Genomic DNA, 23,442 nt, shown 5'->3' with positions numbered 1-23,442 from the left:
TCACTAATAAATATTAAGGCAATATGTTAACTTTTTCTGAGATGCAATAGCCAAGCCAAAGAATTTAAAGGATGAAAAAAAAAAAACAAAAAAAAAAAACAGATGATTAAACAAATTGTGAAGTAATTAGAGGTAGTCTTTGAAAATGCCTCATTAGGCATTTGACTCATTAGGACAGATCTTTTTATTTTAGGGCCAGGATATAATTGTTTAAGCAGCTATGTCTTTAGCTCCTTTCTCCTTGCCACAAGTTGTCCCATGTACTGCTTTTCCACCTAGCTCCCAAGTGACTTTGAAGAGACTCCTTAGGCCTCACCTCCCCTAGAGAGTGCCCTTCGTGCTATCTCTCTCGCTTTCCTCATTCCTATTGCCTGTGTTTATTGCTTTAATAAATTCCCTTAAGTTAGCACTTCCTAGGGTGGATTAGAATCATCCAAATCCACATGGATTGCTACTAAGTGGAAATTGTATACTCAGCCTTTTAAAATCCTTATTACAATGTGATGAGGATTTAGAGTTGCTTTAACCTAAGGAATTGAAATTCAAACTGGTGGTGGCATTTCATAATTACAGTGGGCCCACAGGATGAAAGAGAGCTTGGTATCTCAATCCCTTATATAAAACAGGTGGGTCTTGTTAGAAAAATCCTTCTTAGGAGAAATACCTAATGTAGATGACGGGGTGATGGATGCAGCAAACCACCATGGCATGTGTATACCTATGTAACAAGCCTGCATGTTCTGCACATGTACCCCAGAACTTAAAGTATAATAAATAAATTTTTTAAAAAAGAAAAATCCTTCAATAATTGTTAAGGTTAAAATTTTAAAAAGGTACAAAGAAATTTGCTTTGATGCAAATATTGTCTAGTCAGTTACATAACTTGAGAGATAATGACAGTGTACAGTAGCAGCTATCCAGGGCATAACATCTGTATTGTGCTGTTGAATATATTGCTCAACCATTCTGGAAAAACGCATGCTTGTGTATGAATGGCAATGTACCTTGTGTGTATGGCATTCCAAGCCAACATGTTGTTTGCTACAAATAAACTTCTTGATTGTCAAAAATATTTGCATGGCCTAAACTAACTGTTTCATTTGTTTCCCTTCTGCCTTATGAACTGGTAGTTTGGCCTTTTGACTTTTCCCTGAGAGTTAACAAAAGTTAGGCAGTTGGGGGATGAACTTAAGTAAATTCCATATTACTCTATGTTGCTGCTCTACTGACAATTCCAGAAAATGGCTTGGTAGGAAGCAGGGAATGAGTTTCAAACTCTTTCTTTAAATTTCAATTATCCGTGCCACTCCTGTGGTCCACTGCTCTGTGTAATTAAGTGTAAGCCATATGTTCCATAGTGACACAGCCTGTTGTTTCTGATCTGTAGCTTTCACTGAACCTATGGTAAAATTGAAATAGAAATCAGATCTTTTTTTACCTTCTTCCACTCAATTCTAGTTAGATATTTTTGAACTTCTGTAAAATGCCTGCAATCTTATGACCAATAATATGTGAAATTACTACTCCCATGTAGAAGATGATCCATTCTTCATTGAACCATTCCCTTGGGATCCTATCACATGCAGTTGGCCATATAATATGTATAATTTTTTGTTTTTGTTTTGTTTGTATATTTTGTAGGGAATTTGGAATTCGAAAAATATAGTACATTTAGGGTATATGTGTTAGTCCATTTTCATACTGCTATAAAGAAATACCTGAGATGGGGTAATTTATAAAGAAAAATAGGTTTAATGAGCTCACAGTTCCTCATGGCTGGGGAGGCCTCACAATCACGGCAGAAGGTGAAGGAGAAGCAAGGGTACGTCTTACATGGCGGCAGGCAGGAGAGCATGTGCAAGGGAACTGCTCTTTATGAAACCATCAGATCTCATGAGACTTATTCACTATCGTGAGAACAGCGCAGGAAAAACCTGCCTCCATGATTCAATTACCTCCCACTGGGTCCCTCCCACAACGTGTTGGGATTATGCTGCATCTTTGAAGTAAGGCTTGAGCACATTCTTAATTTCTTTCTAAACTTATAGAGTAGAGGTGTAAATAGTATTTGGATAAATCACTGATTAATACTGAAGAACCAGGCATTTTCTTACCACAGTCCCCATTTAAAGTAGGTAAATTCAAGATGAGGTTTGGACGGGGACACAGCCAAACCATATCAGTATATTAAAGAAAATATTTGTTAGTGCTAAGTGAATCTATTTTCACTTACTTGATTATTTGATGATTTTATAAATAGTCAACTGTTTCCTCATCTTTTCAGTTGTATTTTGTTGTTCCAAAGCCCAAACCTGTGTGTCTTGTGTTGAACAACTTGAGACATACAGTTGTGAGATGTAAATGGGTGTGGTGGTTCAACTTACTTCTTTACATAGTACTACAACTAAGCCATCTAAGTAATCTACTCCTAAATTCCTCCAAGAAGGGACATATCATCATTTGATTTAAATGTAACATCCTTTTTAGAGAAGTTTTCTTTGTCTCCTTCTTCCCCAGTCACTTCCTCCCATCCATTGTGCTTTCAGCAGTTCATTCGTTCATTAATTCTATCAACAAGTACTGAATAACTTTTAATCAATGCCTTCCTCCCTCCAAGCTGAAAACTTGATAGAGGGTAACATGATCTGTATTTGTTTACCACTGCACCTTCCATGAATATACATTGTAAGTATTGAATGGAGTTTTACTAAATGAACAAATACTTTGATATAATATTTTTGGTAACCACCAATATCAATTTCTGAATTGATTCTAAAATTCTTCTGTTGGAAATCAGCTTATCTTTAGTATGACTGCTAAAGCCTTTTAAAGTGCGTGGTAATACTTTATTTTGTTTTGTTTCATTAATCTATGTGGTTTTCTTTATCTTTGGAATCTTTTTAAAGGAAGATAAATTACATTTATGGAAGGAGCTTTTTTTTTTAATACTTTATTTTTAAAAGGTAAAATACAGTGTGTAGTTATAATTTGGCAACTCTTGATTTCACCTTAGGAAAAACAGTATCACCTTCTAATCATTTCTTTTTAAATCAAATCACTTGCTTTTATTTCTTTATGTAGATTTGCTATTAAAAGATTGTAATCACTGCTGCATCTTTCCTGTAAGACTTGAGCACATTCTTAATTTCTTTCTAAACTTGTGGAGTAGAATTATAAATAGTATTTGGGTAATACACTGACTAATATCAAAGAACCAGGCATTTTCTTACCCTAGTCCTCACCCAAAGCTGGCAAATACAAGTTAGAGCTCATCTTCTCAAAACTCTGATCTCAGAATTTTCTGAGAAATCTGAATCTAAAAAAATTCTTTGCTTTTGACATATTTTCCCTGATTTCTACCATAAGTCTCCTGCTCTTACTTTTTTTTTTTTTAACATTTCAAATAGAAGATGGTAAAGTCATACAGTACAGTCTCAGCATTGGAGGGTCTACTGGAGGTCAGCTAGTGCAAACGCTTTCTGGATAATGGAATCCATTTGGAAACATCCCTTGAAAGTCCTCATCTAGACTATTCTTGGAAACCCACAGCGATCCACCTCATCATTTCCTATGATGGCAGTTTCTATCTTTGTTGTTAGCTCTGAGTGTTACAAACTGCTTCTTTACATTGAGCTGTAACTAACTAAAACGTTTCCACACCCTGCTTCTATTTTAGCCTCAAAAAGAACAAGTTGAACCGTCTTACGCAGAACAACCCATCTAAGGGCAGTGCTCCTGCTTCCTCCGTGTTTTCCTTTCTCTAGGCTAACCCTTCTTTGTTCCTCACTTGCTCACTATATGACCTGATTTCATGTCTCCTTATGCTTCTAGTTACTGTAACTTGAATAGACTGATTTTTCTTATATTTTCAGATCCAGCAATGAGTGTGATACATCAGGTGTGCTCTGATGACTTGAGGTTATAGTGGAAACATCATCTCTCTTAATTCAGATATTATAACCTCATTGGCAAATCTGGCAATGAAAATTGAAATGCCTGACCAGGGACAATGGCTGGTCAGATGCCACTGTTTTCATCTTTTACTTTTAGGTGTCCTTCAATTTGTTAAGTTAGTACCTAGACAATGTCCTGAAACTTGTTAAAGCAAACTTCTTTTCAGAGCCAGAATATGGAATCATACTTAATAGAGAATGATCTTGTACAAGTTGGTTAGTTTCACTAACGGTTTCTTAAACTTAACAAGATTATTGTAAGAACTAAATTAGTTCTAAAGTGCTTCTGTGTATGTAAATGCTTAAAATATGTAGTAGGTGCTGAATGCATATTAGTAATAATAATCTTTATTATAATTTTTACTATTACATGAGAAAGGTTTATTTTAATACTGAGCAAATGGGAAGAGTTCATGGTGTCGCTATGTTTTTAAAGTGTCATTTAATATATTATGTATTTATATATAAAAACACATATATAACATATATATATATATACATATATATATATTTCAGTCACACGTTTGTTCAAATATACCGTATGAGCAAGTCATTCTTATTTATCCTTGCCCATGAATAAGTCTATTTGGACTACATAGTTTTAAAAACTCCCTTTTAATTTACTATTAAAAGAATATTACTAGCAGAAGTAGTCTTTGATGCCAAACCATATTTTAAGAATAACTAATTAGAATTCTGTTCTTGTTATAACACCTGTTACACACACACAACCCTACCTGGTGTGTCAGAGTCAGTTTGTTTGGGCTCACGAGCACCTACTGTTCAATTTTGGTAAGCCACTTGATGTCAGACAAGTGGCCTGAAATTTGTGATGGTGGCAGCATTTACACCATGAACACTGGCCACTGCTACAAATCAAAGTCTTTTTCTTTTTCTCTTGGAGAGACACTTGTGAAACACTTACCAGCTCACCTTGCTTGAGAGTATTTATTCAAATATAATGAAAGATGGTTAGCTTTGAAGATTGTTTTGTATAAAAGTTTACATGGGAAAAAAGTAAACTAATTTGTTGTTTTCCCCCTCTGTTTTTAGGGATACGAAAAGACCGAAGAGGAGGGAGAATGTTGAAACACAAGCGCCAGAGAGATGATGGGGAGGGCAGGAATGAAGTGGGGTCCACTGGAGACATGAGAGCTGCCAACCTTTGGCCAAGCCCACTCATGATCAAACACTCTAAGAAGAACAGCCCAGCCTTGTCCCTGACGGCCGACCAGATGGTCAGTGCCTTGTTGGATGCTGAGCCCCCCATAATCTATTCCGAGTACGATCCTACCAGACCCTTCAGTGAGGCTTCGATGATGGGCTTACTGACCAACCTGGCAGACAGGGAGCTGGTTCACATGATCAACTGGGCAAAGAGGGTACCAGGTAAGAATGTGAAACTCAGCTTTTAATAGTTAATAGCTTTTCAAGAAGTGGTTGTGATGTCCTGGGAGAAATAGTAGGAGAAAAAGAAGCAAGCAATAACTTGTTATGTAATTGGTTTCAAGGTTACAGGAGATGTGTACATTTTCAGTATCAGCACACTGTAATTTTCCTGGATGTTAGAAAAGAATATTTTTAAATCAAAATCTAGGAGACTAAAATTTTTAAGTTGATATAATTTATTTTTAACCATCTATTCACCAAAAAGATTTAGGGTGGACACTACATGATAAAACTGTTTAATAGTATGTGTTCACAGTAGCAGAAACTTTTAACACTAAATGATCTACAAAAGTTTTTAATATTAATAACCTTTGTTCAAAATGTCTCAATTATTAATAAAACAATTTTATCTTGAAAAGATTTTTAAGATTGGGTGTGACACCTCATGCCTGTACTCCTAGCACTTTTGGGGGCTGAGGTGGGAGGATTGCTTGAGCCCAGGAGTTTGAGACCAGCCAGGGCAACATTTTGAAACCCTGTCTCTACAAAAAAGATTTTAAAAATTAGCTGGGTGCAGTAGCACACACCTGTGGTCCCAGCTACTGGGGAGGCTGAGGGTAGAGGATGGTTTGATCCCAGGAGATAAAGGCTTCAGTGAATCATGTTTGTATGGAGTGCCGCTGCACCCTAGCTCTGTCACCAAGACCATGTTTAAAAAAAAAAGTTAAGAAAGATCTTTATGGATTAAAGAGATAATAATAAGGTTATCTACTGAATGCCAATTATTTATCCAACCTGGTTTATACTTAATATTTTAGGAAAAAGAGAAAGACAGTGGAAAAATAAATTAAGGTTTCATCCCTGAAAGAAATTTTAGAGACACAGTGGCTGAAGTGACACCTTGTTCCTTTAGTTGATTCTCTCAGAAGTGGTATTGTGGTAAAATTGGACTGTTATTCTTGTTGCTCTGGGAGAAGAACTCAAGTGTGTGTGGAAACAAGACTAGGAAATGACTTACTTCCTGCCCCAGTGTATCCATTCAGGAACTAATGTAGATGAACCGAGGCAAGAGGAAGCTAAATTTTTTTTCTGGGCTTATAGATAAAACGAGTGATAGATTTAGTTAGACATTTTCTCATTTGGATTCTTTTAATAGATACAATTAATTGTTTCCTATGAAGCATGAAATGTTTTGTATGAAACTAAAAGAATGTGGAGTTTGGTACTTGCATTTCAAGGGTCACTGCTGTGTTACAGCCCAAGTGAACTTATGTTTGGCTTTAAAGAATCTTACATGTATTTGTATCTATCAGCATATAAACATATGGGCTGTAGAAAAAGGAGCCAGCAGTACCAGAACCCAATCTTGTTAGAGGCCACCATTTTGGTGGTTTGGGTGGTTATTCGGTTACAAGGAAGCATGGAGAATAACAGGCAAATTTAGGTTTTCAGTGTCAATTGAGCTGGCAAACAAAAATTCGTGGTCATCTTCAGAATGAAAAGTTTTCTTGAGTACTTACGTATTTTAGCATTTTTATATGAAGCAGATACATTATAAGTTAATTGTTGGAATCTAACTGTAATGTAGCTATGTTTTTTCTTTATATTTGTTATAAACAAAGAAAGAAACTAATGGTCATATATTTGAGAACCAACCCTTGGTTGCTGTTAATTTTTATTTTCCTGCAAACATATATTTTCCCTCATAAAATCTTGGTAACATTAGCTCTGGAGTACTGCTGAACTCAAGTATAGACATCTTCCTATGTATCAGTAGATTCCCATCATGACATTTTTCTAACAATAAAATATTAAAGAACATTTGAAACAACTGGAATTAAGCTCAAATATATTGCCAGTGGTTGAAGAATTCACATCAATAATTTTCTGAATTTGGGAATAAAGTGGAGAAGCCAAGGAAAGGAAAATATGATATATAGGCTAATAATTGTTAAAATACAGTTATTAAAGCCAGAGCTAGGCAAACTTATGCTAATAAGATCTATAACAAAACCACTCTATAACTGCATCATGTTAGTTTAAAAGACCTGAATGATTCCAAAATCCTTAGACTAATAAACTATGTCTTCTTACTTCATCATTTAAAAAAAAGAATTATAAAGGCAGAAAATGAAACTCTGTGTGTGTGTGTGTGTGTGTGTGTGTGTGTGTGTGTTCCATGGGAATGCAGTTGTTGTAAATCAAAGGCCTACTTGTCTGACCAAGCAAAATAAAATTAGTCATTGATTTTAAAAAAGATGAAAAATAAGGGAAGAAAAAAGTCTTCTGCAAAAGCTCTATAGATAGTTGTCAAGCTTTTCAGAAAAATGGACAAAGAGACATTTTGAAAAACATATCTTATATATGTCCAAATACCATCTGTTATTTAAAAACCATAACCCACACTGAAAATCTGATATAGGCAATGTAACATTTATGAGATAATAGTTTGAGAATGACAATGATAAGAGCAATTTTTAAAAAGAGGAAATAGGGCAGGCACAGTGACTCACACCTGTAATCCCAGCACTTTGGGAGGCTGAGGCGGGCGGATCGCCTGAGATCAGGAGTTCAAGACCAGCCTGGTCAACATGGCAAAACCTCATTTCTACAAAAAAAAAAAAAAAAAAAAATTAGCCGGCTTTGGGGGTGCACACCTGTAGTTCCAGCTACTTGGGATTCTGAGGTGGGAGAATCACTTGAACCAGAGAGGCAGAGACTGCAGTGAGCCAAGATCCCACCACTGCACTCCAGCCTGGGTGACAATGAGATTCTGTCTCTAAACAAATAAATAAGGAAATAGTAAATATCTTTAGTAAGAAGAATAGCAAAAAGTTCAGTTCTAGAAATACCTGGAATTAGCTGTATAATACAAAAACTCTCATGGAACATTTGAATAATCCTCAGAATACCTATCAATGTAACAGAAATTGTTAATTGACTTCATTTTGAATGAATTTTTAACAAAAATAATCAGTACTTTGGACTATCTTAGTAGTTCTAGAAGTGTTTTTCTTCTTTTTTTATAACTAAAAGAATATTGTCAGAATTTTTAAATGTTGATGATTATAAGTTGAATTTTCCTTTTTATAAATATCTGGGGCTTATTTTTTGACTTGATATGTTTCTCTACCCAGAATTAAGATGAGAAGAGCTTTAGGATAAAGTGCATCCTACAAGTGTGACAGTCAAGTTCCAATCCACAAAGTACTTCTAGTAGACCTGGATAAAGATGACCTTAAGATATGATTTTTTTTTCTCTTGCAGTTTAAAAACACCAGTAGCCACAAGAATGATAAAACCTACTAAGCTAGCTCTGACAAAAGATGCTTTTTTATAACACATACTATGTATCTGCTTTTTGATATTTACCTATAGAGAAGGTTGTTCTCCTTATTGTTTGCTCTGTAATTTATCTTTAAGAGACATTTTATAGCCTTATTCCTGGATAGAGATTTAGTTTAAAAAAATTAGATGATTGAATCCTAATTTACTATTATTCTACACATGGTGAAACTAGTCAATAAATGTAATATCATTGAGCTGAAGGTTAAAAAGAAAAAATATGACTGTAAAAGTTGTATTTTTCATTTCAGCATCACACTCAATTGCATCATTGAGTGGTTCATTCTTAGTTTCAGTGTTAATGACATACATCTGAGTTTTTTCCCAGAAGATTGAATTGTGTCACCAAAGTGTCATTTTGATTTATTAAAAATTAAGCCTTTTCCAAACTTCATCATAATTTTTACATGTCTCAAAAGCAATTTTATTCTTCAAGTTTGTGCTACAGTTCTATATAGTTTATGAAGATTTGGATAGATGTCTAGCCCTGAGTTTTTATTGCCTGTTAAATACTTATCACTAAAAGTGTGACAGCCTCATGAACTGCCACTGGGCACAGATCTGGGAAAGCACGCTGAGTGCTGGCCCAGGAAGAGGAAGATAGGAAAAGGGGCAGTTCAGGGGCAGCTTGGCTTCCTGCGAAACATGCCACTTTAACCACTTCCTCATTCTTTTAGTGGCAAACAAGATGACCTTCTCCTTCCCCTTTCCTGCCAAGTCTCTCTCTGCTCAACACTCAAGAAGGCCCCTCTTCCTCCCCAGTACTCACTCCCTGTCATTTGCTTCAGGTTGCCTCCTTGCTCTGTTTTGGCCCCAGGAGTAGACGATTTACTCTTTCTCGACCTGCCTCCCAACAGCCCCAAGTTCAGGTTTCTCGGAAGTTTCTGTGTTGTCTCAAGGATGCATGGTTGTCTGAGTGATTCCAGGGCTCAAGGCCTCTTCTGTGTCTGTATTCTCCAGGAATCCAAGAATTTGCTTCTCTGCCTCTCATCCTCATCCACATCCTCATCATTAAAATTAGCAGTGATTTGAGCTAAGGAAATGCTGGAATGAATGAATGAATAAATGAAAGGCAAATATTGAAAGTTTTAATTTTAAGAAGCCTCTGAGCCCCACCCATTTCAGCTCAAATTTCCCATAAACTAGAACTGCTTTCTAAGGCTGTGGCATTTTTCTTTTTTCCTCTCTTCAAAATCTACCTGCTGTTCTGCTATCTCTCTTACAGCCACCTTAGTGAGACTCCACTTCCATTTCCAACCTCTCTTTTGTAAGGGACAGAGAAATAGCTAGAGGAATACAGAGCCATGCGCTCTGAGGACTTCAGCAGGCTTCAACTGTCTATCTGCAAAGTGAGTTTCACTTAGCAAGTGAAATTCGAAACTTAAAATGGGTAAGGATGACAGTTCCGGGAGAGGGCATAATACCTCAGTCTGGGAATTGGCAGCCTCTTCAAGGAACACACTCAATTCTGGGAAGTTCCTGTAGATTCCAGAGACTTAGCAGGACTTCCCAGTACTCTGCTTCTCAACCTGTCATTGGACCAGTAAACCCTGGTCTCAGGCTGTTGTGGTGTCCAGCCTGCTTTGGCAAGGCAGTGAAAGATAACACGACACGGAAGTATGGGTGACATCCTGGAGAGATGACTGATGCCTATGTTTAAGGACAAGATTCACAGTTTACATTTTGCACCCACTGTATAATAAGAGCTTTAGAATTGGGCTGGAATCACCCTAGCAGGCATGATGGCAGCCCCTCTGGACTGGTAATGTGCAGCTTTTTTGCAAGTGTTCCATGTCCAAGTCACCCTGCCCAGCTTTCTACTCCTCCTGTGGAAGCTCTGGTGAAACTCAAGGAAAGCAGCTGCTGTTGACTGGCTTTTTGTTTCACATGAAACTTTGAAGACTCATAGATGCTTGTTGGCCTGGATGCTATTAAGCCTTTAAAAATCCTTTTCTTAACTTGAGAGTATTTGAGAAACATGTCTGGGTCATTTTTGCCCACCCTCCTCCAGGTTCTATGTCAGTGAGTGATATGGTTTGGCTCTGTCCCCACCCAAATTTTATCTTGAGTTCCCATGTGTTGTGGGAGGGATCAGGTGGTAGGTAATTGAATCATGGGGGCAGGACTTTCCTGTGCTCTTCCTATGATAATAAGTCTCAAGAGATCTGATGGTTTTAAAAAGAGGTGTTTCTCTGCACAAGCTCTTCAGTTGTCTGCCACCATGTAAGATATGCCTTCCACCTTCTACCATGATTTTGAGGCCTCCCCAGCCATGTGGAACTATAAGTCCAGTAAGCCTCTTTCTTTTGTAAATTGCCCAGTGTGGAGTATATCTTTATGAGCAGTGTGAAAATGGACTAATACAGTGAATCTGGGCCAGGGCATGTGTATGTTGAACACAGTAGACTTGTGGTGCTTGGTGTCCCCAGGACACCCTATGGGGAATGTTGGCCTGTGGCTTTGCTACTTCCAGGGGGATTTGGCATGGAGAATGTCTGTTTTCAATAATAGATATATTATGATTAAAGTGTGTTATGGGCTGAATTGCATCCCCTCAGAAAGATATATTGAAGTCCTAACCCCCAGTACCTCAGAATCTGATGTACTTTAATCAAGTTCAATTGAGGTCATTAGCATAAGCTCTAATTCAATAAAGACTGGCATTTTAATTAAAGGGGAAATTTAGACAAAAAAATGGACATGCGCAGAGGAAGACAATATGAAGAGACACAGGGAAAAGACAGTCATATGACTAGAATGATGGGTCTGCACATTGAGGAATGCCAAAGTTTACTGGCCAACATGGGAAACTAGAAGGGGCAAGAATGGACTCTCCCCTAAAACCCCCAGAGAGAGCATGGCCTTGATTTCAGACTTCTAGCCTCCAGAACTGTGAGGCATACATTTCTGTTGTTTTCAAAGCAACCTAGTTTTTGATACTCTGTATGGGAGCCCTCGGAAATTAATACAAGTGTATTAGAAATACAATTTTCTTCTATTGTATTTTTGAAGCAGAAGAAATAAGGAGCTATTGATTTAAAGAGGAAGGTTTTGCTCATCTAGTGTAGGCTTGGCTAATCATTTACTCTTGTGTATTTCTCCTCTGTCTACCAAAGTAGTGCACTGAACTGGCTTAGAAATTGATTTATAATTCTAAGAGTTTAATGGCTCAGAAGTTGACCTATAATTGTAACAGTTTCATGCATCAACCTCATAAATGCTTTGTAAAAGATTTTAAACTACAGAAGAATGTTTATCTCTGGTACTTTAGTAGCTTATCCTTTTTTTTTTTCTACATCTTTGACACATTTGAATTCATCCAGGTATGCTGTGTTAGGTGGGGTGACAACATGGTTTTCATATAGATGGCACCACAGTTGTTTCAATTTCATTTATTGAACAGCCTCCTACAGAAGTATTTTTCAGACTTCTTTTATATTTGACTTCCAAGTTTACTATTTATTAAGAGCTTTTAAAGTTGGGGAAAGATATGACCCATTGGTCTGCTAGCTTATTTTTTTTCCAATTCTGAAATCAAAAATAAAAAAAGAAAACTTATTTATTCAAAGTTATAGTTTTGCTTAATTTATATTAGCTGTATAGATAGTGTGATTCATTTGTCTTGCATGGATATATTTAGTAACTTTTAATTAGTCTTGGAAATAAAAGATAAAAATTCATGAGACTTGAAACATTTAAATGAGACCAGTGCTGATAAGAGGTAATCAGGTGAAGTGCCATTTGGTTGTAATAGGACATCAAAATTGTTCCCCAAGAGTGAAGGATGCTTGTTCCCTTCTCACGTTTCCCATCTGTCCCCCTAAATTCTTCAGTACTCATTCTTCCTGCTGCTTTGAACCAACTTGAAAAGTTAGTCCACTCAGAACCTCAGCAGTTAACTTTTAGCCTCATCATTTCCAGATTTCTTTTTCTAGGTTCTAAGCACCTAAATATTTAGTTCCCATTTTTAGCAGCCTGCGGGACAACAGTTAAATGTCAGTGTTTCACCAATACATCTGAAAGCAAACTAGCTGTTTTCCTCTTTGTTCCTTTACCAGCAAACTCAGTTGCTTCTCCTACTCCTCTCCCTTCTGCCAGGGGCTCCACCCTTGTTCCTTACTCAATAGTGGAATCATTTTTGTGCCTGACTCCACTTTGCTGTGTACTGCTGGGTCCTCCTCTTCACCGTCTCTAAATTTATGCCTCTTCCCTGTTATACTGTCACCAGCTTGGTCTACATCCTACTTTGATCATTTTGGATTTAGGTCCCAACCTAATCTAGTGTGACTTCATCTTAAGTTGATTACATCTGCAAAGACCTTATTTCCAAATATGATCACAAGTAGAGGTTCAGGTGGATGTGAATATTAGGAGGGACAACACTTCAATTAACAGTTTGGCACTGGGACTTTATTATCCAACTTAGTAATTGTTTTAACGGATAAATAATAGCATCCCCTAAAGTTTAAAATGCAGAGCCAGAGTATGTGTCAGGGCACCCAATCCTAGGTTAACCTTTCTTCAACAGACTCTTGGGAAGGACCTTTGTGAAAAGGCTGGTCACCAATTTTATTTGATTTCTACTTTCCAATATTATCTGCTTTAGTCAGACAACTCTTTGGCCCACCCTTTCCCCTGCCATTCTCCCTTTCATATAATGTTTTAATTTTATTTTTTCTTTGTTTGATTCCCCATACCCCCTTCTCTATTCAAATACCCTGCTCATTTGTTCCCCTAATGAGACACCTGACTTCCTACTTCCTTTCTGAAACTTTAAGCTGCTTAGCAAATACAATTTTGAATTGAGTTTGCTGTCACAGAACAACTAGTCCTTGGTCCAGAATATTGTGCAGGGCTGAGTCAACAGGGGTCTAAAACACAGTAATTACTCTTATTTTCTTGTTTCCTTCATGGTATATTTGTTGCTGGATGATAAGTTTATATTATGGTTGAATTTATTTTTTGAAATGAAAAGATGAATAGTCTTTATTGGCTGGGTATCTATTTTTGTCTAGAAGACTTTGCAAATGAGAAGTATTTCTACAATCAGAGTTTAATTTAATTAAGCCATGAACTTGGTCTTTAAAAGTTGTATGTGTACAAAATAAATTTAAATTAAATAAATCACATTTTAATGTAGTCAGGGTATCTATCATTTAAATAAAACATATGACAAATATCCACATGAAGTGACCACTCCTTTGACACGTGTTCTCCTTTTTTACTGAAAAATTATTTTTCACAAATTGAGATTCCTCAATGATGACCACTTTCACCGACTATGGTATAGCTGTGTTCTTGGATTGGCCCCACTACATGTGGCTGACTTTCTGAGGTGACTGCACTGAATCTTTCTAGCTTAACTTATTCTGCATCCAGATCCCTGGAAGCCATTTATCCCCCAACGGTGGTATATTTAGACCAATCTAAGTATCAACATAGCTGAGCCAAAGTTCAAACTTTCCTGCTGTACAATGGAGGTTACATCTTAGTGGAGAAAGAGGCTAGTTTTCTTTAGGATTTGAAGACCAAAGACCCGCAAAAAGGAGAGAAAATCAGTGTGGCCTCTATGAGAACTAAGTGAGGGGGGCAATACAAAACAGTGAAATCCTTGGAGGGAATCTTATGGTAGAGCAGAATTAAAAGAGAAGAATTCACCTATTTCCTATACAACTCGCTCTGTAACTAATAACTTTCTAGAGAAAGCTTGCTGAATATATTTGATATTTGTTTCATACCACTTTTATGCTATTTCCTTATTTCACAAGAACTAGAGGGCTCTAACCTGTAGATTTGCATTGTTGTCTTTACTTTAGGCTACAGTCTAAACTGACTGTTTATTTTTGGCACAATTACTACATCTCTCACCCACCCCTTGCCCTTTCTTAATTACTCCCGTTAGTCATTTTTCTTGCTAGCGCAAAATAAATTCCCTGTTTCAAGCATATGGTTGCACATTGAAATAGAATGTTAATTCATTAACTAAATTAACTGTTCCTGATTGGGAACCCCTGGTTTCAGGGAATCTTAGGGTTTCCATTCTGTTGCCTTGGTCACTAAACTGTTCCATGCAGTTTGCTCAACTCTGAATGCGTACTTCTCTTAGGAACATTCTCCCTTGTAAGTAATTTGCTTGATGTGTTAAAATCTAAGCTCTGTTTTAAAATTCTTGAGATAAATTCATCATGATTTAGTTTTAGAAACAAGAAGCCTTGTCCTTTTAGTCTAGGATTTATCACTTAGCTGTATCTAGCAGAACCCCTAACACAATAGTAGGAAAAAGCAGAAGTGTGATTACTAAATGAGGGGGAAACTTAATAAAGTGATGCAAGTGTCCTTTTCTCGGGGGCATTAGAGTTTCTCTTTGTAGTGTTACATATGTTCATTATGTGACTTTCATAAATACAAGCCCTAATTAGACAGTGGGCAGTTCCCTCTCAGAGGTGTTAAAAGCGTCTCTTCATAGAATAACACGGCACATCGTAACATTTGGTTCTTTTTACCTGGTCAAGATGTTTGCTTACGGCATTTGAAATGCATATTTTAAAACTAGGTAGATGAATGCTTTGAATACAAAAACTCATTCAAGGCCCTGAGCTGTAGAAGAAGATCTTCCAAAACATGCATTCATTCAAGTTATATTTGTCAGTGTTTTTCTTCATGCATCAATAAGGCAGCAATGGAATACAATCAAGTTTGTTTTTTCTTTATTGCTGTCCACAATTCAGAGATGTAACTTGAAAAATATGTTGTCCCTTCCCAAATAGATCTTGAAATTCCCTGAACTGTGATCCAGAGCAATGCTGCCTTTACATTGGTTCTGTGGAAATGGGAAGCTCCACTGAATCTGGTTACGAGAGATTTCAAATTGAAAAGATTTACAAATACATAGATATATAATGAAATAAAATCAAATAGTCAATTAGTGTGTAACACATACACATCAAAACACATAGCCCCAACCTAATAAAATCAGAGAGATCTATTAAATAGATTTGTTTGCCTAACGAATAGCAAGACCACTTTGACAGAATCTTTAGCATGACAGTGATTGTCAGAATGGTTGGTTAAATGGTGATTGTTAGCCCAGTTAAGTAATTTCTGATTTGCCTTGATTACTTTAAATAAACCAAACTTAACATATCATAGAAGTGATATATTTTAAAAAGAGGGTGTATTCTAGGGATGGAGAGTGCTGATGGTTGTGCAACAATGTGAATGTAGTTACTACCATTAAACTGTATACATAAAAAGGGTTGAAATGGTAAATTTTATGTTATACTTATTTTACCAAAATAAAGAAATGTTATACTTTCTGTAGCATATATGAAGAAAAAACAGACATTTCATAGCACAAAAAGGATAAAAATAATATTAAATTCATAGGGGATTTTTCTTATCTAAAACTTTAGATTTGATTCTTAGACAAAACTATAAACACATTGCAAGAAGATACATTGATAAGCCAATGAAGTAAGGTGGAATAAATATATAAAAACAGGTGATACGTGAGGCTCTTACAGCATCTGATAATAATAGTCTGAACAGTTTCATTTAACAGTTATTTGATGAACTCCTATGTGCTAGGTACTGTTATTTTTTAAAAAAATATTTAACTTTGCCTGTAATCCCAGCACTTTGGGAGGCCGAGGCATGTGGATCATGAGGTCAGGAATTCAAGACCAGCCTGACCAACATTGTGAAACCGTATCTCTACTAAAAATACAAAAAAATTAGCTGGGCGTGGTGGCCGACACCTGTTATTCCAGCTGCTTGGGAGGCTGAGGCAGGAGAATTGCTTGAGCCCGGGAGGCAGAGGTTGTAGTGAGCCAAGATTGAGCCACTGCACTCCAGCCTGGGTGACAGAGTGAGTCTATCTCAAAAAAAAAAAAAATTAACTTTTATTTTCTGTTCCAGGTACATGTGCAAATTTGTTATATAGGTAAACTCGTGACTTGGGCTTTGTGTACAGATTATTTTGTCACCCAGGTGCTAAGCATAGTATCCAACAGTATTTTTTTCTGTACTTCTCCTCCTCTCACCCTCCCTCACATAGGCCCCAGTGTCTGTTGCTCCCCTCTTTCCGTCCATGTGTTCTCATTTAGCTCCCACTTCTAAGTGAGAATATGCATTATTAGGTTTTCTGTTTCTTTGTTAGTTTGCTAAGGGTAATGTCCTCCAGTTCCATCCATGTTCCTGCAAAGGACACGATTTTGTTCTTTTTTTTTGTTATGGCTGCAGAGTATTCCATGGTGTGTATGTACCATATTTTCTTTATCCAGTCTACCATTGGTGGGTATTTAGGTTGATTCCATGTCTTTACTGTTGTGAATAGTGCTGCAATGAACACAAATGTGCATGTGTCTTTATGGTAAAATGTATATTCTTTTGGGTATATACCCAGTAGTGAGATTCCTTGGTTGAATGGTATTTCTGTTTTTAGTTCTTTGAGTTCTGTGTGAAAATACACCAGAGAACAAAACTGACCAAATCTCTGCCTTCATAGAACTTTCATTCTATTATACCAGTTATTTCATGAGGAATATGAATAATGGTATTATTGTCTGCCCATGTTACACATGAAGGAGCAGAAATGGAGCTGAGTTTACTAATTTGTTGGATGCAGATAGTAGCTAATTGTGTGTCAGGTGCTGTTCCAAGCATTTTACCTCCGTTAACTCAGCTGAGTGCTTTTATTTTCCCCATTTTATGCCCAACTTATGGATGACAGCACGGAGGTTAGAGAAAGGTTAATAACATAGAATAGTTTAGTATTAGAGAAACGATTTGAATTCTAGGACACTTTTCCCAAAACTCTTAGCATAGGCTAAAGAAGTGATTGTGCAGATATAAAGAGTTGTGTAATTTTATCATTATTTGACTCTTTCTTTTCAAAAAGAAAAAACCCTCTCCTTTCCCTCTCTTCCATGTGACAAATACATTATTCCGAGGGTCTGTATATTATATAGCCATGGAAGGACACAACTTCTGCCATTGGGCAACCCAGTCCCCTAGTAAGTGTTAAAAAATGTTCGCTGTTATTATTGTTGGTGGTTTTGAAGTTTTGGATATAATTAATTTTGAGTCTAATTTTTAAATTATATTAAAAAAACTATACCAAGAAAACATGAGATAATCTGGAATTTTGCAAAACTAGGATAGAAACCAGCTTTTAAAAAGTGTTTTAAACATTCAGCTTGTGTATTTCTTTTTATTTATGTTTTGTGATCAGCCTTCATGATTTATGCCTTTCTTTTCAAACAATGTTATTACCACTAACCAAAAGTAATCAAAATTTGATTTTTTTGTTTTTGTTTTGCTTTGTTTTTACATGTTGTTATAATTAAGAAAAAAATATTCTACATATTGACCCCTGCCAATTTTCAGAGTTAATGTTAACTAGTGATTTGGAGCTACATTTAAATGACTTAAGCTATCCCACAGGGTCAAGTATTTTTTACACGTGCAAATACTTCAATGAATTAGGTACAAGAATACAGAGGTAAGAAATAGAATCTATTGTAGAATAAATCCTATTTCAAATGTGGCTGTTTTAGGATTTGAATCAACCACATATTACAGAAAACCCCAAGAGAAAACCTTGGCATAACCAAGAGAAAGTTTTTTTTTTTAATTTTTATCTCACATAAAATTAATCTAGACTTATTTTACCAGTGGTCTGGCAACTCCACAATCAAAGGTACTCAAGCTCATCTGACATTCTGTTCCCTTATCCTGGCACAGGCTTCCATTCTTGAGGTTGACTCTTGGCCTAATGGGGCCATTGGAGCTTCAGCCATCACACTCTGTACTTCCTGTAATATCCACTGATCAGAATCTCAGCTACATCTGCCTAAAAGGAACCCTGGAAATACAGTCTTTAAGCTGTGCACATTGTACCTGGAATAAATGAGTTCTTTTAATGAAAAGAGTTGAATGGATATTTGGTGGGCAAATAGCAGTCTCTGCTACAATAATGAACGTCATAATTTTAGAATTAGTTATCTTGTTTAATGAATATTTTGACGTGGTGAGTATCAACTTACAACATAGATAGATTATAACTTTAAAAAGGAATTAGAACACGATAATGTAAAATTCACACTAAGGCTCTTTTAAAAAAAAAAAAACCTACCACTTATTGTTTATTATCTTCACAACATCCCTATGAATTAGGTACTATTTTTGTGGGTATTTTACAGATAAGCAGAGGCATCAAGATGATAAGTAGCTTTCCCAAATAAGTCCTGGACTAAGGCGTGGCAGAGCTCTGGGCAGTGTGGTTCCTGTGCACCCATAAGACCATTGAACAATGCTGCTTCATCTTGCAATTCAGAAAGTATTCCAGGATGTGGCAGCTGGTCATCATGAATGTTTATTGTTATCTTGTGGCTTTGTGAAAAATTCTGGCCATTTAAATGATTTGACAGTTGAGATTCTGTATATATGGGATTGTAGTGTGCATGTTTCTAAAAATGTATGTTATGGATCAAAATGCACACACTCATTTACTTCTAAGAACTGTTCTTATATTGAAGGGAAATTATCTGTACATGAAAGAACCTTGTGGTGGTGGGTCATAGTTGTTTTCTGAAAGCATCACTCCCATGTGCCTCGGAACCCAGCCTCGGTGCCAGTTGCAAGCCAACAGTTTTGATGACCTGAAGTTTTTACATCACTTCTCGTTTGCCCCTTTTTGGAATTCAAAGATGATATATTTGAAGTGAAGTTCTACTGCTTCCATTAGAAGAGAAAAAGTTTCCGTACATGCGTGTGTGTGTGTGTGTGTGTGTGTGTGTGTGATTACAGAGAGATGTTCTATGCATCTACAGGGGGTGCTGCCGTCAACAGGGAGGGTAGAGTGGGATGAAGGGCTTGGGAGACCAGGATGGACATCTCTAACAAGTTCCAGAATGCTCCACCTAAGTGTGCAAATGTAAACACTCCCTGATGTGTGAACTGGCCATCCTGAGACTAAGTATTTATCAGGAAATGCCCCCTATTCAACCCTTGCCTTCTCAGGTGTAGAGCTTGGCTTGTCTCTTCCATCTTTGTTTGAATTATGTCATTAATCAACCGTAGTGAAAGATCACTTAGTCATTTGTGACAACATAAGTTCTTAATTGTTAGGAATCACTGGTGCAGCACACATCTTTTTCTACCCATGATCAAACCCAAATGCTTCTTTTCTCATGAGCTATTACTTTTTTCTTTTTTAAAAAAAGTTTCTTAGGTTAAATAATTACAGCTTTTTCCTTGTCTCTCCCTTGCCCCCAATCTCATCTTTTTCTCAATCTTTATATTCCTATATGTCAGTGAAGATTCCCCGTGGCAATACTGTGCTGTGGGAGGCTCCTACCTTCACCAGCTTTCGAGAGGTTTGTAGTCCTGCAACCTTAGAGGTTCCACAGCAAAGCCAGGGGGACTTTTTGAAGCATGGCTGGTGAATCTGAGATCTATGAACCCAGGAAGTCTGACACATTGTGGCGTCTCAACCCTTTTTTATTTTTCAATTAGAAAAATTGTATTGAATTGTATTTGGTGAGAGCAAAATGAACTGAGGTTGGTTGAGCTTTGAAAGACAACAAGCCGTTGTAATATTTAAGATTTCTTGACCTCCAGAACTAACAGTTGTCTTATCAGAGACAATAATACCTCCTGTTGAGAATACATGTATTCAAGTAAGATGTTCACTACTCCGTATGATCACCAAACATTAAATAATGTCTTACACATGTGTGAACTCTGTGTTCAAATGTTTATAAATCCATGGAGCAAATTGAATATAAGTTCTATGAGGGCAGAAATTTTAATCCATTTTGTTCCTAGAACAGTACCTGAAACGTACTGGGTGTTAGGGGTAGGTCTTCAGATTTTATTAATCAAATGGAATCTTCACACTTAAAAACGTTTAGAGAAAAACTGCCTTAGTGTGCCCATGGCCTGATTGGAAATGGCAGCTCCAGGTTCACTGATTGCTTTGTTCATTCAGCACTTTTCACTAGGTATGCTATGAGCCCAGCAGTGTTCTGGGTTTTTGGAATACACCAAGCCTGCCTCCCTGGTGCTTCACATTCTAGTGTGGGAGAGAGAAAGAAAGCAAACATGGTGGACAACTTAATTATCTATTTTCAAAAACTGACAGGAACTGTGGACAAAAGAAAAGAGCTGGAGGTATCAGTTCAGGAGTGCCAGGGCAGGGTGAGGGTCAGGTTAGAGTAATCTTCATTGAAAGATCGTTTGAGCAACACCTGAAGGAGGAGGTGAGAAAGTAAGCCATGTGGAGGAAACAGCATTCCAGGCAAATGGCCCAGCACGTGCAGAGTCCTGACAGCAAGAGCAGCTCTGGAATATTATGGAAACAGGAAGAAGACCAATGTGACTAGAGCAGAGTGGGGCAGGAGTAGGAGAAAGTGTGATCAGGAAGGTAAGGTGGTTCCAATGGCAATTAAGATTTTAGCTTTTATTTTGAAGGAAATGAGGACTCTTTGCAGGACTTTGAGAGTATGATCTGACTTGCCACAAGTGTTCACTCTGTCTGATGGGTTGAGAAGACATCCAAAGAGGGCCAAAGGTTGAGGCAGGGAGAGCAGGTATGATAGGCTCCAGAAACCTAAATGAGAAATGAGGACGGATGGAAGCTCTGACAAGGGTGGTAATGGAGACGTGGTGAGGAGTGACCACATTTCGAATATATCTTAAGGTAGAGCTGACTGGATTTTCCTGATGTGCTGGGTGTAGTATGTGAGAGAAAGAATTCAGTCATGGGTGATTATTTTGTCCTGAACAATGATAAAGTTGAGTCAACACTGATATGGGGAAGTCTACAGATGGAACACGTTTTTGAGGAGGGCAATCAGTTTAGTGATTGCCATGTTGAATTTGAGATGTTTTGAGACCATCTGAGTGGAGATGTCTGGAGTTTGGAAGAGAGTCTGAACTTGCTATAATGTTATGAATCCTCAGCATAGAGATGTTGAATGAGATTACCACAGCAATGAGTACAAAGAGAAAAGGGAAGGAGACCAAAGATTGACCCTTGGGACACTCAGCAAAGGAGATTGAAATGGAGTCCATCTTACTGTGGCATCGTGAAAGACAAAATGAAGATGGCGTAGGATGAAAAAGTGATTGGCTATATCAAATACTGCTATTGGGTCAAGTATGGTGAGAATTGATAATTGTCCATCTTGTCAAGAGCAGCTGTGACAGAGGGAGTGGGTGGAGGCATACTTGGAATGAGTTCATGAAAAAATGGGAGGGAAATTGGAAAGAGCAAGTATAAGCAGTGCTTTCAAAGGAAGGAGATGGGGTATGGCTATTGGGATGCCATCTCATAGACAGGAAGGTGGAACCATGTGCACTGGAGGAGGGACTGTTTTCTCAGAGGAGGACAGGCAGGAAGGTAGAATGGGCTGCTCTGGGCACACGTGGTTCTGTGGACAGTCTCTTTTGACAGTCTCAATCGTTTAGGGAATTGGGAGCAAGTTCATCAGCTGACAGTGAATGTGGGGCAGACTGTGAGAGGTCAAAGTGACAAGAGTGGTTGTGCAACACTCTTTTAGGAGAGAGAGAAAATGAATGGAATGGGGAGGAATAGCATGGCTGCGGAACTATGTTACAGGTCCACATGGTGTTGGGTTGTGAGGTGCAGTTGTGGGTTCTTCAGCTGGATCATTGGCATGGGCAGCTGGCAGAGAGTTGAATCTGACAGGGCAGCAGCTCTGGAAAATGAATATGATAAGTCAAGAAAGGGACCAGGGAGTGGAAACTGTGTGAGACAGTGATGCTAATGAATGATCATGGAAAACAATGGAGATAAGGAAGAGGGAGCGGATATTGAATGGGTAGGGGACAGTGAAAAGGGAGTAGGACCCACCAGAATGCTGCTTGTCTTTTATAATTAGAGTCAAGAGCTTCTGGCATCTCCGAGGCATTCTGCTGCCTCAGTGGAGTCCCTGAGGTTGGGTTCTCCATGGCTACATTGAAACATGCACCTAGGTGTGTTTGGAGTCCTGCCAAAGACCTACTTTCTCTTTATTCTTATCCTGAGGCCCTTTAGGAGTCTCAGATGGAAGAATTTCTGTGATTTATTAAAAACCAAGTGGGTTACATAAGCCATCCTAGATTTGCCCCCTGTTCCCTGAGAGGACCGCGGGAACACACTGAAATGGGTTTTCCACTCTGCCATCACCCCATTTGCCTGCTTGGCTGTGACCTCAGCCATCTACTCATATCCCAGATGTAGTGCTGGGCCCCATTCCTTTTCAAATGGGATCTTTTACTACAGCAATCCAGCAACAAATTAAGTAGCAGTAGAGTTTTCTTCCCCTTGCAAACCACAACCACAACCAAGGGAAAAACCAAACCAAACCAAACAAACAAAACAAAAGTATGTGGCTTCTTACCACAGTCCCCTATCTCACCCAAGCCTGTGGCTCTTTGATCTCTGATGCTCTGAAATTGCATAATCATGTGCTTTTTTAAAATTCATTGTGCTAGGCACACACTTAATGGACCCTTTCAAGTTGGTTTTCTTTTATGGGGTGGGGGTAGGCAAGACTATTTTTTTTAAGATTTATTCAACTTTGTCTTCCAAATGTTCTAATGAATTTTCAAAAATTATGCCTGTCCTGTTTTTAATTTCCAAGGGATATTCTTTGTCCTCTAAAAGTTTCTTATAAATATACATAAAATGAATAATGTATACATATATTTTTGCATAGATTTGGGTTCACTGTTACAGTGTCCTTTT

The 23,442-nt window shown here is 37.6% G+C and overlaps 1 protein-coding gene across 7 annotated transcripts in view; it reads left to right on the top strand.

Annotated features, from left to right (window-relative positions):
• The window catches only part of ESR1 (estrogen receptor 1), a 399,499-nt gene that overhangs the window by 239,782 nt on the left and 136,275 nt on the right, over positions 1 to 23,442 (top strand). For all 7 annotated transcript variants that reach the window (XM_032258797.1, XM_032258792.1, XM_032258794.1 and 4 more), the window contains one exon: positions 5,007 to 5,342. In XM_032258797.1, coding sequence (XP_032114688.1) covers positions 5,007 to 5,342 — 336 coding nt within the window. The remainder of the gene's footprint in view (positions 1 to 5,006; positions 5,343 to 23,442) is intronic.

This window comes from Sapajus apella, unplaced genomic scaffold (genome assembly GCF_009761245.1).
Source record: "Sapajus apella isolate SASKATOON/1434 unplaced genomic scaffold, GSC_monkey_1.0 scaffold105, whole genome shotgun sequence".
Taxonomy (NCBI): Eukaryota; Metazoa; Chordata; class Mammalia; order Primates; family Cebidae; genus Sapajus; species Sapajus apella.
This window is presented reverse-complemented; position numbering and strand designations above follow the sequence as displayed.